General features: G+C 28.5%; 1 protein-coding gene across 7 annotated transcripts in view; it reads left to right on the top strand.

Annotated features, from left to right (window-relative positions):
- The window catches only part of LOC123261576 (uncharacterized protein CG43867), a 40,591-nt gene that overhangs the window by 19,184 nt on the left and 3,688 nt on the right, over nt 1–17,719 (top strand). For 3 of the 7 annotated variants that reach the window (XM_044723240.1, XM_044723238.1, XM_044723243.1), the window contains exons 3-13: nt 4,656–4,718; nt 13,474–13,641; nt 13,728–13,913; nt 14,007–14,218; nt 14,640–14,880; nt 15,451–15,628; nt 15,684–15,920; nt 16,005–16,296; nt 16,406–16,679; nt 16,780–17,169; nt 17,256–17,474. In XM_044723240.1, the coding sequence (XP_044579175.1) occupies nt 4,656–4,718; nt 13,474–13,641; nt 13,728–13,913; nt 14,007–14,218; nt 14,640–14,880; nt 15,451–15,628; nt 15,684–15,920; nt 16,005–16,296; nt 16,406–16,679; nt 16,780–17,169; nt 17,256–17,474 (2,460 nt within the window). Of the gene's footprint in view, nt 1–4,655; nt 4,719–9,759; nt 9,946–11,676; nt 12,009–13,473; nt 13,642–13,727; nt 13,914–14,006; nt 14,219–14,639; nt 14,881–15,450; nt 15,629–15,683; nt 15,921–16,004; nt 16,297–16,405; nt 16,680–16,779; nt 17,170–17,255; nt 17,475–17,719 lie in introns of those variants that run through there. The other 4 variants (XM_044723242.1, XM_044723239.1, XM_044723244.1 and 1 more) reach the window with 3 other exon arrangements.

Below are 17,719 nucleotides of genomic sequence, written 5' to 3'. Positions count from 1 at the left end.
ACCGCACCACGTGCATTAAAGTACCCTGTTGTAGGTTGCTAACAGTCAACCTATAGCTAACTGGGTCGGAGTTCTATCTGTAACTTTACTGCTGTCCTAATTGAGCCAATCTTAATGTTTTTTTATGGAAGTAAGATAATTATGTCTGCAATCTTACTTATTTTTCTTAATTTTTCGGCTCGACTACATAATATCAAGCGTCGTTTTACCAAGCTATTTAAATTACAAAAGATAATTTACATTTTACTTTTTAATTTATTAAACTTATTCTGGGGTTGTTATAAAGTAAACACATTTATATAATGAAATATTTTTTATTTTTTATTAGAATTTTCCGAATGAAAAATTTTTCTATGTATAACAATACCCCGATAAAAGAATTTATTAACTGTTAATAAGTTCATTTACCTAAAAATAATTTATTTACTTCTCAAATGTAAATAATTGTTTTTAAACTTTTTAATAAACATTTTTTCAGAAGAAATGAACCTTAATCATTTTATTTTCTCTATTGTTTTATAAGAAAACTATTGAAGTCATGGGGTTTTAAAAATATTAAAGAATTCTTATATTCACTTTTTTTCAAGAATCTCAACAAGTTGTTTGATTTTATATAATTAAAAATCTTTTTGGATTCAATCATAAAAAATCTCTTTAACTGTTAAAAAAAAAAAAAAAAAATTATTTTTGCCAAAAAAAATAAATTTAACTTTAAAATATCTAATTATGCTCAATTGAACACTTCCTCATTCAAATTATTTTAGAAGCACTGTGAGAGCTACTTCTTTACACGACAATAACATGTAAAAAATTTGTTTCGATTTTTATAAAAAACTACAATTCGAAAAATTATTCAAAAATATATCTTTAAAACAATTTTAAAACTATAAAAAGAGATTTTTTTCACCCAAAGTATTCAGCATGACAAATACCATTTAATATCTATTTTTATTGGCTCGGGTTTTCATAATTTGATCATCTCGAAAGAGACTATATAACGGTTTTAGATCAAACTGGGTAATATATACTTAAGAGTTGTAAAAAACAATAAAATACAAAGAATACGTCAGAGTTTGGAACTTAAAAGCCATGAGCTTATTTCTTTATCTCTTGGTGAAGAGAGTATAGTACCTGTGCTATACTTATATTTTTTTCTTTTTCATTTTATGTGAATCCTCAAGCGCCTGTCATTACCAACTTCATTTTCCGGTAGAATGCGTAGCTTTCTTTCTTTTATTCTACTTTTCATTTCTTTTGTTGCATTTATAGCAAAAGTCATCCGAGTAAATCTCTCGACATCACATGTATATTATATATAAGCATATTTGAGACGATGCAATAAGCTATAAAGAGTTTAATTTGTAAGATCTTGCAATCATCGTTGTTTTCAGTCTGCAAAAAAGTACGTCTGGCATAATTTAAAATTTGACATTAATCTAAAAATAAAACGAAATTCGCATAAAACTAAAGATAAATTTATATATCATGATAACTGAGTACAAATTGGACAACAAGTGACAGCTTTATCACGTAGTTGATGTGAATGGTTTTTTTCATTGGGTGATACTTTTAGATGGGCATTCACGGAAATTTACTTTATTCTGGCACTTGCATCATCTTCCTTGTATTCCTAACATCATCGCACTCGGATTTTCCCACGGGAACATCCTCCTAACCGCAAGAGGACGCTAGAGAACTACTCTCCATTATAATTAATGTATGAGTCTCGGGGGATTGAAGGATTTAAGCTCAAGTCCTCACTATCTCTCTTTTTAGGCAAAGTAAAGTAACTCGTCATATCAAACCATTTCTAATTTTACTTATTTTTAGTCTCTTGGGTGAGGGATAAGTAAATCATAAACTTTCGCACGTTTATATCGAAAAAAAAAAAATATTTTTTCTTTTTAAATAATACTGTTAAATTGTACCAATCGCAATTAATACTAGCATAACAAAATTATCAAATGATATATATATATATATACACTGAAAGAAAAATTAACTTGATTCAAGAATTAAAATCTTGAACTAATAACATCATTTTTACGAGTTAAACTATCATGAATTAAGTAGAAAAGCTCTCTAAACAAAAGATTATTCTCTTCAATATTTAACTCTTGTTTCAAGATATTCAATTTTCTTAATTGGCAAAAATTTACTTAATCAAGAAAATAAAAAACTTGGATAAAGGGTAGAAAGTTCTCCATTCAAGAATTTTACACTCAAACAAAGTACTTTACTATTTTTGAATAAGATGATCTATCTTTCACCCACAAAATTCCATTTTATTTTACTGAAAAAAAATTAGCTCTATTCGAGAGAAAAATTCTTGAATCAAGTAAAATTTACTTAAATTGTAAAGTCAAGAAAAATTTCTTAATTCGAAAATTGTTCTACTTCAATCAAGGTAATTAAGTTTTTTAAAATGATTTTCTTAGATCAAGAATTATTCTCTTAAATCAAGTTAATTTTTTTGAGTAATATAATTCTTTTTTAATATTTTTTTATTTCAAAATTTTTACTTTTAAATCAAGTTAATTTTTTTTCATCAGCTCTTATTCAAATTGCTATGATAACTTTTAATAATTACTCAAAGTATATCATTTTGCTCCAGTACTTTTTATGACGGTGTGAAAGGTATTATCGACAGGTTCAAAATCAAATTAGCTGAGTAATTGAATTTTTATTGACTAAGGGTGAAATTTTATTTTAGATTTCACCGACTACATTTCAAAGTTCATAATCGTGATAAAATAAATTGAGTTCCCCTTGTTATATTGATGTCTAATCTAGTTAGTATATTTAAAATATAAATTATTAATAACATTTGTTTCCACATTCTAAAAAATTTCAATTTTCTAAACTACTTTATTATGATAAAAACTTCGAAGGGAAGAAAAGAAAAAAAAAACAACTAACTTAGCCCTTTACTTACCGTAATTGAAAATATTCATTAAGATTTTATACCTGATAAGAGGTAACTATCAACTAGATACATAGTTTTCCAGACACCTTTTTTTAGCTTTTAATTGTAAAGCAAAGGTTAACGGTCAGATATTCTTGAAGATTAAAGGTTGTTTAAAATGTAAAATGTAACGTAATTTCTCAAGCAGTAACAATATAATGTTTCACTCGAGCCGAGACGTGTTCCAGCTCGTTGCTATTCGCATGTATCATGATTGACCCAGGGACCACGTGAATTGCACTCAGAGCCCGTGTCGCGACCCACGGATTAACCTCCCTTTTAATTAATTACCCCGTATACATGGCTCGCTCGCTAGTGCCACTCGATCTAACACCCGGCGGACTATCTCCCTATTTATGGCTAGTAAATGCAGCCATTTTCGGTACAATGTACCATCAAGTAGTCTCTAGACATGACATTCTAATACTACTGAGAAATTTAGTTATTACAGATAGATTAGATTCAGTTTTATAAGCAATCTAATTAATGCCCTTATTTTATATTAAAGCTTTATATTTGTTAATAAAACTTAATAGACTGAAGTCAAAATTATTCAACGACTTATTGGTTTTAAAAAAGAAAATTCTTACTTATAATGGACCAAAGTAATATTAAACTTGATAAAATGATAGAAAAATTCTTACAAACAACAAAAAAGGAATAATTAAATTTTAAATCATTTCAAGACTCTTGGTACCTTTTTTTCCAATTTCAGTTCTAAAAAGTTTGTTAAAAGTACTGATAAATTTAATCTGTCCATTATACTTAGTAAATTTGAAGTAAGTAAGTCAATTATTTAACTAGAGTCTCTTTAAGCTAACATTAGCTGATACATTGAAACACATAAATTATTAACGCAAAATAAAACAGGACTTTTTTCTTTATCTTTGAACTAAATCTATTTGAGTTTTCCAGATTTATACAAAAACCCCATTTATCAAGCATTAAAAAAGTCACTTTTTGATATAAACGTTTTCAACATCAGTAAATCTTATTTTTAGCTAACGTCGTAGATTGTAGGTATATAGAGACACTCTCCAAAGTGCGGCTTACTTTTACTTGTAATATTGTTTTTTTTTGTTCTTTACTGGCATTTGTCCAAATGGCCGTAATATATATGTTAGCCAGCAATAATTGCTGCAGAAAAAAAAAGAAAAAAAGCTTCAATTCTTATTGTTTTATTTTGTTCTAGGTAAATATTATGGGTTTAAATATTTATTTTATTCATGTTTATTATTATTATCATTATTATTGAATTTTTTGTTACTATATGTTGAAACAATAATTTGATAGACAAAGAGAATCGTGTAGTACATACTAAGTATGTGTATGGACCAAATATAGCAGAGAATTGATTTCATACGCAGATTGCTTGTAATCACATTAGAAGGCAATTTGACCATTTACAATTCAAGCCATGATTACTGGAGGGAGAGAAAAGTGAAGCAAACCCATTTAATAACTGATTAACTAAAATTTAATTGCCCCTTCTACTCAACTTCTACCTCAATAATTATTTTCCGTTAATTATCTAAATATAGAACATAGAATGGTTATTGCTGGAATTTAATGCTCACTCAACCATTCTTTTTAATCTACATTTCTTAAATGAAATGTTAATCGTCGGTTTTTTTTAAGTATTCGCATTTATAAGCGTTAATTAATGAAAAAATTTTTAATTATGTTACAGCTTTCGGAACTTGAACAACGAGTTCTTGACGCAGAAGGAAGAGCGGATGAAGCTGAAGACAAAGTAAGTTGTGTATTTCTGTGTTATGTTTTTTAAACTCTGATAAATTAAAAATATAAACGAAAATTAATCTACCTTCAAGCTATTGCATGTGAATATGCCGTAACAATATTTTTGTTAGTACAGCAACTATACGTCAATGTCGGCATTTATTTTCGCCTGTTTTATATGCTTATGTCAATATCAAACTGTGAAAAATTTTATTTACATTTTTGTTAATTAATTTTCATGTACGTTGTACGACTGTTTACTCTGGACAAGTGAAAAATGAGAATATATTTATTGACAATGTAATACATGGAACATAAATATAATTACCGTACAATCACGATGTAATAATTATTTTTTTTCGTGGTACCAATGTTGGTTACATCGTTAATATAGTGCTAAAAATTACATAATTATATACTGTACGGTTATTATGTGACGAGTGAAAATTAAATATTGTTTCTGCCCATAAAAATAATTTTCATCATAATACTCTCATTTATAGTATTATCATTGATTGTTATAATTTTAAGCCAGATTATTACCTTATTTTGTGTGTTTATTGTACAATGCTTGCCGCCTTATATTTATATATGAATATATTTGTAGTCGCTAGATCGAGTAATCCTATTGTTGGTTTCTGCTGTTGGTTCTATTGTTCAATTAAAACGATTTATAATACACACTGCAACAATAATCCTGCAATTATTAACGAGCTTCAAATATTTGTATTAAAAAAAAAGATGAAAATTTTTCAAAACAATTTTTCCTTCTGCTTTCTTATTATAAAGTAAAAAAGTAATAATTTATCTATCCCAGATTTACTTGTATTAGCAATAATATTTATTCTACGATCTCCTGTTCGTAGCATGCATTATTAAGCACAGATTAAAACAGCACATCGGTAAATTAGATTTATGATTATAGTTAAACTTTCATACCTTTTGAACTCATTAATTAGTATTAATTATTGTTTGAATAATAATTTCTATTATTAACCTGAGATTCAAGTATAGAAGTTGTTCTGTTGTTTTATGGATAAGTGGTAGATGTTGAAAATCACGAAACGGAATGAGAAACATCTGATGGTATTTTCATAGTTAATTATTTATGTTGTTTTTAAGTTATTAAGGGATTATTTTTTTAGTATTAAAGAAATATTTAAAATTTACAAACCCATACTTGAATATCTTTTCATAAATATTCTAAAGTTATTCTGTCTCGATATGAGAAGAAAAATGATTAAAAATAGCATATTATGTGACAAATGATGAAACAAGACAAATGAATGTGTGTTATTAATTAGCTACTCCAGTGCAAATCGTGTTCCATTTCTGGCGATCATATTTTAGAGGGTAAATCGTATTTTTTGTTTTACAAAGAATTTTTAGAGTTTTAAGGAGAATAGGAATGAAATTGCCTCTCGATTTTCTCACGCTATATATTTTAAAAATAAATTGTATTGTGTTAAAACTTCGAGTTTAAATGACTATTAGAAATAGTTGAAACAAAACAATTCAAAATCAATAGTGTATTTATCAATTGTCCATTTGATTAGTTAGTTTGAGGTTTACAAGAAATTAAATAAATTTCAACTCAAATTATTCAATTAATTCAGAAGCATTAAAATTTAAATTTTCTCTAATGTAAGTAAAAAAATGCAAATAAAACTGTATACAGTACAGTGAAAAAAAATTAGGAAAACGGTTGACCCTGAAGGCCATCTCTGCAACTTCCCGCTACTTTCGTAATTAAGCGCTCAACATTGCACCCATTACGTTTTTGAGCTCGAAAAGCTCAAAAGTCTGATAGAAGTTTAATAAAACACTATTTTTTGAATTTTCAAACCGCAATAACTTTTGAATGAATGAACCAATTTTCACGCGGTTGGCGGCATTCGACGCAGTTTTTCAAATTCTATGATACATTTTTAAACACAAATTGAGAATACCGAAAGTTTCGGTGTAATTCGAAAAAAACACTTTTTTTCGATTTCTTTCGTCAACGATAACTCACGAACGAATCAACCGATTTTGACCAGATTGGTGGCGATCGACGTGGTTTTTTAATGTTAAGAGCTGATTAGTTTTTGGAATTGATCGGTCGAGCCGTTTGAAAGTTATTAAAAAAAAACCACATTTGGAAAAAATTTTTTTTCGCAGTTTTTTTAAGATTTCTTTAAATCTATCGGTCCAAATCGGTCTAACTTGTATTTAAAATCTAAGTTTAGTCAAACCCTTTCGAATGGTACCAACCGCGATCAAATCGGTCAATCCGTTCAAAAGTTATGAGAGGTTTACACACACACACACACACACACACACACACACACACACACACACACACACACACACACACACACACACACACACACACACACACACACACACACACATCCATACATACATACATACATACAGGCATACAGACACCATCGCGGGAATAGTCAGGGAAGCTTCCTAGGACCTCAAAACGTCGAGATCTAATGAAAACTCTATTTTCGAAAAACGGTGTAAAAACAATAACCCCGATTTTTGAAAATTTTCAATTTTCTTAGCGGGAAGTCAAAAATTAACTTGATTCAAGGGACAAATTCTTGAACCAAGAAAATAATCTTGAAGAGCTTGATCGTCTTGATTTCAGCACAAATTCTTGAACTGAAAAGTTTTTCTTGGTTTAAGTTTGATAAAATATTTTCAAGCTCAATTATAGTAATTTCACTAAGCGAGTTAAGCCGAAAAATTTTTGATAAAATAACAACGAATTTTTAGTAATATTTCTGCACTAATGCAGACAAAAAAGTTTGGAAAGAAAACTAATGAATAATGAGGTTCAGTAATATCACAAAATTTCTATGGAATATTCCTGAAAAAGATAAATCAAAAATGTTTGGTAAAGGCACACAATATGATTTGTACGATTATAAAATTTTTTTGCATCTTTTATGTTGTGTAATTTTATTTGAAAGTATGTAGTTTTTTTCGATTCGCATTCACAGCTTCCCGTATCAACACAAAAAGTATCATTGTTGAACGCTTTCATTTTTCTGCATGTGTTTTTAAGCGCTGTCAAAATAATATTTGTTTATTTAAATTGACAGTTGAATTAAAACACACGTAATCAATTTTCTATTCACACACAGGTGATACAATAAAAAATGATGTATTGTGAAACAAGAGATAAAATACGGACTCAGACTTCAGATGATACCAGTTTTTGCTTCCGGGCAGTCAACCTCTATACTACTATCGTTTGAAGTCGTGATCCATCCAATTCTTCTTCTGCTTCATTTTCTTTCGTTTCAACTCCGAGACGATACAATCCTCTCTTGAGCTTTATATTATTTATTATGAATTTTTTATATAACTTAAGAGCTCTTTTTCGTCAAATTTACTTTTAGTCCTGCTAAGTATATTTATAGTTTGATAATTTAATAATTTTTTGTCAGCTTTAAGCTTCTTAAATTTTTATATCTTTTCAATAACATTTAGAAAATATTTTTTACTATTATTTCATTATTTAAATTTTCATTAAAATTCATTTTTTTTTTAAATTATTTTCCATCAAATTTTATAACTAATTCAACATATTTCCAATTTTTTAAACGAAAAAAAAAGTCGATAATTCTTCAAAAAGTGTGATAATCGAAAGCATGAAATTTATGTCCTGTGTTGATAGAATAAATTTATAAACTTAGCGAGAAAATGAATATCCATCATGATAAGTTATCTTATAAATTATGCCCGTTTAATACTCTAGTATTAAAGGCAATCTAATGGAGCATGTGAACTATTTATATGGAGATACAGGATATCCAGTCTAGATTACACATCACTTATCTTCTAAAGGTCATTATTCGATAATACAATGTGTTTATTATTTAACATTGTTGACCTTTTTAGTACAAACAAGAAACTAAAAATAAACAGTGCTTACAAGATTAATTTCGTTATATTGAACATATTTGATAATTGACTTTATACAAATCTCAAACTGAAATTTTTTGATTAAAAAAAAAAAAAAAAAAAAAAACATGAATAGATAAGCAAACCAGATTTAACGAAGCTTTTTTACTAAAAAGGATTTATCCAATATTTTTGCTAAGACCATTAGTTATCGACTTTACAGAGCCATGAAATTCTTCGAATAAACTACAAATTGACTTTTTTTGAGTCTTATCACTCGCTATTTATCACTCACTGATATAAGATATACGAATGCACCGTCGGTATAAAAGATACCAAAAGCTCACGAGAGAATAAAAGCACACCATTCTTCTTATTCTTCTTATCGACGTTGTCGGCAACCAGCAAAAGTATCCTCGAAAAAAACTATCCATATATCCCATTGCTAACAATTACTTTTCACGTGAAATAGTATAATAGAAGTCATCGCAGACATTTAAAAATGAGTCATTTACGTGGTAAAATTTGTTACTTATCTTCAATTAGAAGAAAACAAAACAACAATTTTTATTATAATTGCAAACGAATTTTTAACTACATTTCATTTTTTAGGTGTCATTAATTTGAAATAACCGTTGATATTAATGTTTTTCTCTGTATTTTTAATTGAATACAATATTTTGTACTTTTAATAACATGAAAGATAATTAACAGATGAAACAGGTAGTTGGAATGTTACAAGACTGGCTAGCATACAAAGATTTTAATTAAAAAAATGAAAGAGGGAAACTAATATTTTTATGGGTTGAGTTATTTATATCAGTTTATATTGTGTGTACAATAATAAGAATTCTTTAGAGTCCTTTGAATATAATTCTTCGGGATACCTAAAAAGTACATCAAGCAATTGACCATGAAAGTATATGTTAAAGTTATTTAATTATTTGTTTAATTTAAAAGTTGTGGAAAAATAAAAATCAATTTTCTGTCAATGTTTAAATAATGATATTCAATGTTAATTATAAAAATATTAACATTGAATATCACTATCGCGCATGCTAAAAGTCATAGTACATTGATTTTTGCAGCGTGCTATGTGCCAAGATGGCAGAACGCTTCCCCGGCATTGCTATTATCTTATGAATTCTTATCACGTGGATTTGCAATATCCAAAAAATAAATTAAAAATTACACGTAAATTTTTTTTATTCTCTGTAAATCCATTTTGTGCACGTGATCTTTATTTTTACCTTTATTATTTATTTGCCGAAATAATATTTAAAAAAAATATGGTGTGTTCTTCTATGATGCACATTATCAGATGACACTGATGAAAGGTAAATTTTATAATAAATAATCATATGTACAGGTGCTAGAAAATCCTGCTTTTATATCAATTGCTGCAATTTTATTAACCAGTCACTTTACTTGCATTGTGAGTCATGTTGTGACACATAAAATCAAGAGTTTAGTTGTGTGCTTATCATTTAGAATTATCAGTCTTGGTCTTTATAGAAATATGATTGAAAATAAATACATGACCACAAAAGGAAATTGATAAATATTAACTTTAAATTTTAATGTAGTTCTTTTTTTTCGGTATCATTGTGTAAATAGAAAATTGCTTCCAACTTTGAAGACAATGAAATGTCTTTCAACACTCAGATAAAAATGATCTACTTTTATGGTTTTATTCTACTGTAAATGCAGATTAAATATTTGTTTTTCATTTCATTTATAATATACAAATATATAAATAAATTATTTGTAAAAGGCTTTGATGGATAGTGTTATATAAATATACATATTTTTTATTCTTTTAATTTGTTATAGTTTAACAATTTTTTATTTCTTTTATTTCTTAGTAGATTAATAATATTCGCTCTTTACATTTTATTGTATTGACTACTTTATTTTTATATGCCATAATATAGATCGTACACTGCAGACATATTAAATATTTGATAGGTGTATTTCTATTTTTATCTTTGGTGCAATGTTTATATTTTATAGTTCGAGTAAAATAAAATTATTTCAAAATTTTTACCACTATTAATCTAAAAGGATAAAAAAATCTGTTGATTTTTAATAAAAACAAAGCAAACATGAATTTGATATCAAAATATGTATGTAATACTATAATATCTCGGATAATTGTTATTCGATATTATGTATTAACATGTGTTATCAATTATCATTAAAAGATAAAAGCAATCATATCACAATTTAGTAGGTTTCATTAATTATTGTACATAATTTTCATGTAATTTTAATCTTGCAAAAAAAATACTCATTATTCTTAAAAGGCACTAAAAAAGAGTTAATTTTTCATTTAACCATTAAAAAATATTTCTAAATTTTTTTCAATAAAAATTAATTTTCGTGCAAAAAATTTAAAATCAAAACAGAAAATTCGTAAAAAATTAATCCCTAAAATTATAAATTCAAAGAAAATTTTTTTAAATTTAAAAAGTATATTTATAAAATCAATTTTATTCCTCAGTGACAAATGATCATATTTTCATAAAGTTAAGGTAAACTTTACTTATGATCCTAAATAAAAATGATTTTCCACAGTATTTCATTAAATTAAATCTTTCATTCTCTTTCACCAGATATATTGAGGTATAAAAGAAGATTTTCTTCCAAACATGGAGCTTTCAATTACAAGAGATTATTGATTTTCTTTAATTCCTTTTATTATCTGCTTCCAATCTTATCTATTCTATCTTAATAGCAAAATAACGTTCCAAAAATAAATATAACACAGAACGACTAAAAAATACAATTAATTATAATTACGTATTATCAAAACACATGTGTTGTTGATAAGTATAATCTGAAAATTAAAAAATTTGAATATATTGAACATTACAATCGTGATAGTGGATTTAATTCTAAAACCCCTTCATTTTGTTTGTCAACCCACCGACCACCTTTCTTTACCCCCATACACTATATAACGCGAGGATAAGTTGCGTTGGCCACGAGCCAACATGAGTCATCGACTCCGAGAAACCCTCGCAGTTCACATCAGTTTGATGTTGAACGTGGTGCCGACGAATACACAGCGTTTAGACGACTTGACTAGACCGGCTACTCACATCACAACTCACATATGTTTTTTCGTCGCTTCATTTCTCTCCCTTGCATTACATTATTAGTATAGTTTTTAGTCACTCGTATAGTCTTCTTGGCACAGAATTACCGAGTCGTTAATTCAAACACAAATCAAGTTCAACTATCACGCTTTTCAATGTGTCTGACGTTTTGAGAAAAAATAAACTTTGCGGGGGATAATTTACAAACTTTTTCTTTTTAAATCATAGCTACGCTTTTTCAATTACTTTGTCTGAGTGAACACTTATAATCATCACCATGAATCGTTTTCATTCTTGTGGTAAGATTTTTTTTATTATAATTCGTTTTTTTTTAATCATTATTATTATTATTATTATTATACTTTTGACATTTCCTCCGAGGGATCGAACTTTCATTAGAGAGGATTTCTTTTATCCTTTAGAACTTTTTTTTTTTTAATAATAGATTTTTTTTTATTTTTACATAAATTTTATTATATATTTATAAGTTATTATTAATAAAATAAAATATAACATATGTATATAATTGTACGTACGTACGAAACATGCAACAAGACAGTAAACGATATTGATTTTTGACAGCTGCTGCATTTATTCACCAAAGACTTCGAGGGGTGCCAACCGAGACAAGGTTGGATGTCATCCTCCTCCACACGAACATTATTCTTTTCTGAATGGCTTTTATTTTTAAAATATCTATTTTACTATAACTATATATTTAAAAAAATTTTTGTTTTTTTTTAGATTCTTTTGAATCTCCATTTATCGCATAAAGCATTTTTTGCAAAATAATGCTTAATTATAATTTTGATTATTCGTTTTTAGTTTGTTGATCACTTATTTTGAATTTAAGGAATTTTCTTTAAAAAAAAAAAATAATGCTTAGTGCTTCGATATTTAATTTAAAATATAATTAAAAACTAAAATTAGATTAGTTATGGTAAACTTTTTAATTATCAACTAGCAACCTTGCAGTCACTATGTGACTGCCGTGATTTGTGAACTATAAATAAAATTTTGCTTTATTAAATAATGACTTTTGTTAAATTGCATTGTACTTTCTTAACTACTGACGTTTTTAAAGATATAAGCTCATCCCGATGTTACACTCATCAAGAGCTTTTATTTGAGTACCCACATACATTTTGATATATTTTTCATATATATATATATATATATATATATATATATATATATATATATATATATATATGAAAAATTGATGTGCGGCTACTCAAATGAAAGGTCTCGATGAGTATAATGTCGGGGTGAGCTTATATCTTTATAAATGTCAATAGTTCACAAGATACACGGTCATATCTTAATTATTGATATTTTTAAAGATGTAAGCTCATCCCGATGTTAAACTCATCAAGAGCTTTCATTTGAGTACCCACATGCATTTTGATATATTTTTCATATATACATATACATAATATATATAAATATATGAAAAAATGATATGGGCACTCAAATGAAAGGTCTTGATGAGTGTAACATCGGGATTAACTTATATTAGAGCATTATAGAGCATTTTTGAATGCAGTCTAAATACATCATAATAAATTGACTATCGGTGAGAATGATATGAAACCTTGAAAAGGAACAAATTCAAGTCAAGACCTTTGTAATGACACTAAATTTTACTAAAAAACCGATTTTATCACATGACTTTCCTGGAGACAAAATTTTTCTTATTCTCTTCATAATATAGTTGAGTCAGTGTATAAAAATACCAACATTTTTGTCTTTTACTATTTTCAGGTACGGATGATGGAGGAACGGTTAGTAAAGGGTGAATACAGCCTGAGCACATCTGGAGTAGGTTCCCCAGCACACTCATTGGCATCTACCTCGGGTACACAGAATGATAAGATTGAAGAAGTTCATTGTGCTTGCATTTCTAAACTAGAAACACAAGTTGAAGAACAGGTAATATTATTATTATCGTATTATTTCACAAATGAAAATAATTCAAATGTAGAATTTTATATTTATGTATAATATTTTTTTAACAGAGACAATTACGACTTCAAGACGCAAAACAAGTTGAAGCAAAAGCTGCCCGAATAAAGGAGTGGGTTACTAATAAATTACGAGAGTTAGAACAACAAAATCAACATTTGCGTGAGCAAAACAACAAGTGTAATCAGCAACTTGAACTTTTACGAAACCACATAACCAACATTGGCCTAAGACCTCTGGTAAATTATAAATATCATATTTTCTTTTCAAGTTGAATGTCACTTCAAGACAAGTTTGAGAAAAAAGAAACTAAAATAACTTTTGATTTATAGGTGCCTGCTACAAGAGCTTCTTTATCTTTAGAAGTTGATCAATCTTTACGTAGACGTTCTGAAAGTTTAGAAACAACACCCCAAGTAATTTCTGAAAACGTTAATCAAACAACTACCGGGGACTTCCCACAAATTGGAATTCGCCATAGGCGACACCTGTCCGCTTGTGGAACTATTCATCAAGGAATTACATCGTCAAATATGGATTCAAGGTTGTTATTGTTTTTTCCACTGAAAATTACAATAATTTCTTCCAATCCATTCTTTTTTTTATTTTAAAATCATGCAATAATTTTAATTTATGAAAATAAACAGCACAATTCTCCTTGGGAGGCCTCACGACGTGATAGTGGCTTCCGCGTTTCACAGGTACCCTGTAACGTCCTGGGACTTTCTGAGGGGGCCCCAAGTTCCATTTTTTAAAATTTAAAAATTTTGTACTAATATATTTTTATATAACACAGCCTTTACACTCTATTCAAGAATATTCTGTTTATAAACGACAAAACAAACATTGCATTTATGCGATTTTATTTTTTTGAGTTGATTTTTTGGATTTATTTCAAAATTAATTAACTTTCAGTAATCAAGAGAACTATTGTCGGTAAAAAATAGTTTATTATTTAATTTTAGCCTATTATCTGAGGAGCTTGCGGCAGCTGTGGAAAATTTAGTGATGCTGCCGACTATTCCAGGCGTTTCAGAGACTAATCGTGACAGTGGTAATTCAGAAGCTATACATGATTACGCCGAGATTTATACTCCTAGTCGTGAAGATATTAATTGGGCTAACCAATCCGGTAAAACGTCTGCTCCTCGACCACCGACTCCTCCTTTGCACAGATTTCCTAGTTGGGAGGCTAAAATATATCAGGTAATTACAATATAATCTTTTGTATCAATAACTGAAAGGACAATCATCTTAATTCACATTAACCGGGATGAATATTAGACTTTTTCACACAAAATGTATACTATATGATTCCGCGTATTTTGAAGAGGCTTCAAAAAATTTTAAATATAAATTTAAAAATGCTGCTATATGAGGAACAGTGTGACTCAACGAATATGTATGAATTTATATTTATATTTAAAATAGTGTAAAGCCGAAAAGTACGCACATAAGCACAATGTTTCACGTTTCTGATGGATTGTTAGAATCAAGAAGAGATTTAGAAGGGACAAAAAGCATATAAATGAAAGCTTCCACGAGATAACTTTCAAATGCAAATTAATATATCTTAATGAATTAAGAAAGTTTATTTTGCTTAAATTAAACGTAAAAAATACTAAATACTCTTTGATTCAATACAATCATGATTAAAAAAAAATAAGTTTATTTTAAAGTTCTTTTTTATTATACTTTTTCTACAAACGAATTATAATTTCTACAAACGAATTTTGGAAAAGTCCTCATCATTATTTATGATGATTTATTGAATAGGTTGCCGATGGCGGACTTGGTATTGGACCTTCGACAAATGAAGATACATCGGGTGTTCCTTCTTCTACATCCAACACCACTTCGTCAAAACATTCTCATACTGCGGGTCATAACTTAACCACCCATAATTCTCAAGGGTACTGTGATATATCTGTACCAGTTTACGCTACAGTTAAAGGTAAATTTTAATTTTAACCATCTTGATTAAGTATAATACATTCAAAAATTTATAGGTCGTGCAAGTCAAATAAGATCCATGCCATTTGGCGATAGCTCTGATGACAGTTCTGATGGTGAAGAACATGCAAATCCCACCGAGACCAATACAAGAATAACCAATAGTTCATCAGATAACACTGACTCGTCACTTGGTAGTGGCAGCAGTCCGTCGAAAAGTATTAAAACTACCAGCAGTCTCAGTCCAGCTAAACGAAGCTCAAGTGGTTCACCGAGTAAAAGCGTTAAAAGAGGTTAGTAAAAACTTCAATTCTACTTAGATATATCATCCTTAGATATATAAAACGTATCTTAAATAATTTATGGATTTTTTTTAGACATATCGTTAGAATCTGGTTTATCTGAGGATTATGCAATTCCTCCTGATGCTTTAAGTTCTACCTCAATTGAATCTAGTATGCCGAGTTTATTAATGCGTGTAGCTGGTGAAAGTCCAAAAAAATTAGAATCTTTGGAAAAAGCTGGTCATCTTGCTAAGCTTGGTGGCAAATTAAAAACGTGGAGGAAAAGATGGTTTGTGTTGAAAAATGGTACTCTAATGTATTGGAAGAGTCAAAATGATGTTAATAGGAAACCTCAAGGCCAAGTAATATTGGATGATGTGTGCAGGTACTAATTTATTTATTTGTTTTAAAACAAAATTTTTTTTTACAGTTAAAATAGTGTAAGCGATAAAAAATAATTAAACTAATTGATGTAAAATAAATTTAATTTACAGAATAAATAGAGCTGAAGGTGCTGCAACTTTTGAAATATCAACAGGCAAGAAAACATATTATTTAACTGCGGATTGCATTGCAACCATGGAAGACTGGATAAGAGTTTTACAAAATGTTCAAAGGCGAAACGCAACAAAATTATTACTCAGTAGAGAAGACAATAAGCCTACGATTCAGGGATGGCTGACTAAAGTCAAAAATGGTCATGCTAAAAAATGTTGGTGTGTGCTGATTGGAAAAATGTTCCTTTATTTCAAATGTCCTAGTGATACGGTAATAATATTGAAAAATTGAAATAAACGTAGTTTTATGTTCTAAATTTAGTAAAAATATCATTACTCAATATTTTTTATTTTTTAATTAATTTCAATAGAATCCTATTGGTCAAATAAACATGCGAGATGCTCGTGTTGAAGAAGTAGAGCACGTTTCAGACAGTGATAGTGAAGAAAGAGACGCCGAGTGTCCGCATGAAAGAACAATTGGAATTTTTCCGACTCATCAAGGACCCACATATTTATTAATGCCTCACAAACAAGATAAAGATAATTGGCTTTATCATTTAACGGTGGTTTCCGGTGGTGGACCAAATGCTGGTACTCAGTATGAACAATTGGTTCAAAGATTAATGGAAACTGATGGTGACTCCAGTTGTGTTCTTTGGCGACATCCATTGTTACTACATACTAAAGAAAATATCACAAGTCCATTAACAAGTCTTACTTCGGAAGCCTTACAATCTGAAGCAATTAAATTATTTAAAGTACGGAAAAAAAAGAATGAATTTTATTGTAATCAATCATTTCGATTTATTCATTTTTAATAAATAATTATTGTGTAATTTTTCAGGCTTGCCAGCTATTTATGTCAGTGGCAGTAGAGCAAGCTGGAATAGACTATCATGTGGTACTCGCGCAAAATGCTCTACAACAATGTTTAGATCAACCTGAACTTCAGACTGAATTTATATGTGCTTTAGTAAAACAGACAAGCCGTCATACACACCAGCGCTTGGGCGTACAGGTAAAAAAGGCCGCCAGACTTGTGTCGCTGAGTACTGCGCGTGTTGTAAGTCTTGCTTATTGTTTAACAAAAGATACCAATTCGTATACCATTTTTTTAACGATCAAAATTTTATTTTAATTTTTTTTATTATTTAAAACAAATATTAAAAAAATTATTTTTATTTCTTTCTTATTGTTATATGTTTTATATGTATAAAGCTCAAAAAATGGTATAACGAAAAAGCTTGGTCAAGTATTATTTTACATAATTATAACAATAATAACCAATATGTGACTAACTCAACTACC

Source organism: Cotesia glomerata, linkage group LG3, assembly GCF_020080835.1.
Source record: "Cotesia glomerata isolate CgM1 linkage group LG3, MPM_Cglom_v2.3, whole genome shotgun sequence".
NCBI classification, from domain to species: Eukaryota; Metazoa; Arthropoda; class Insecta; order Hymenoptera; family Braconidae; genus Cotesia; species Cotesia glomerata.
Note: the sequence above shows the minus strand (reverse complement) of the source record. Positions and strands in the feature narration are given on the sequence as shown.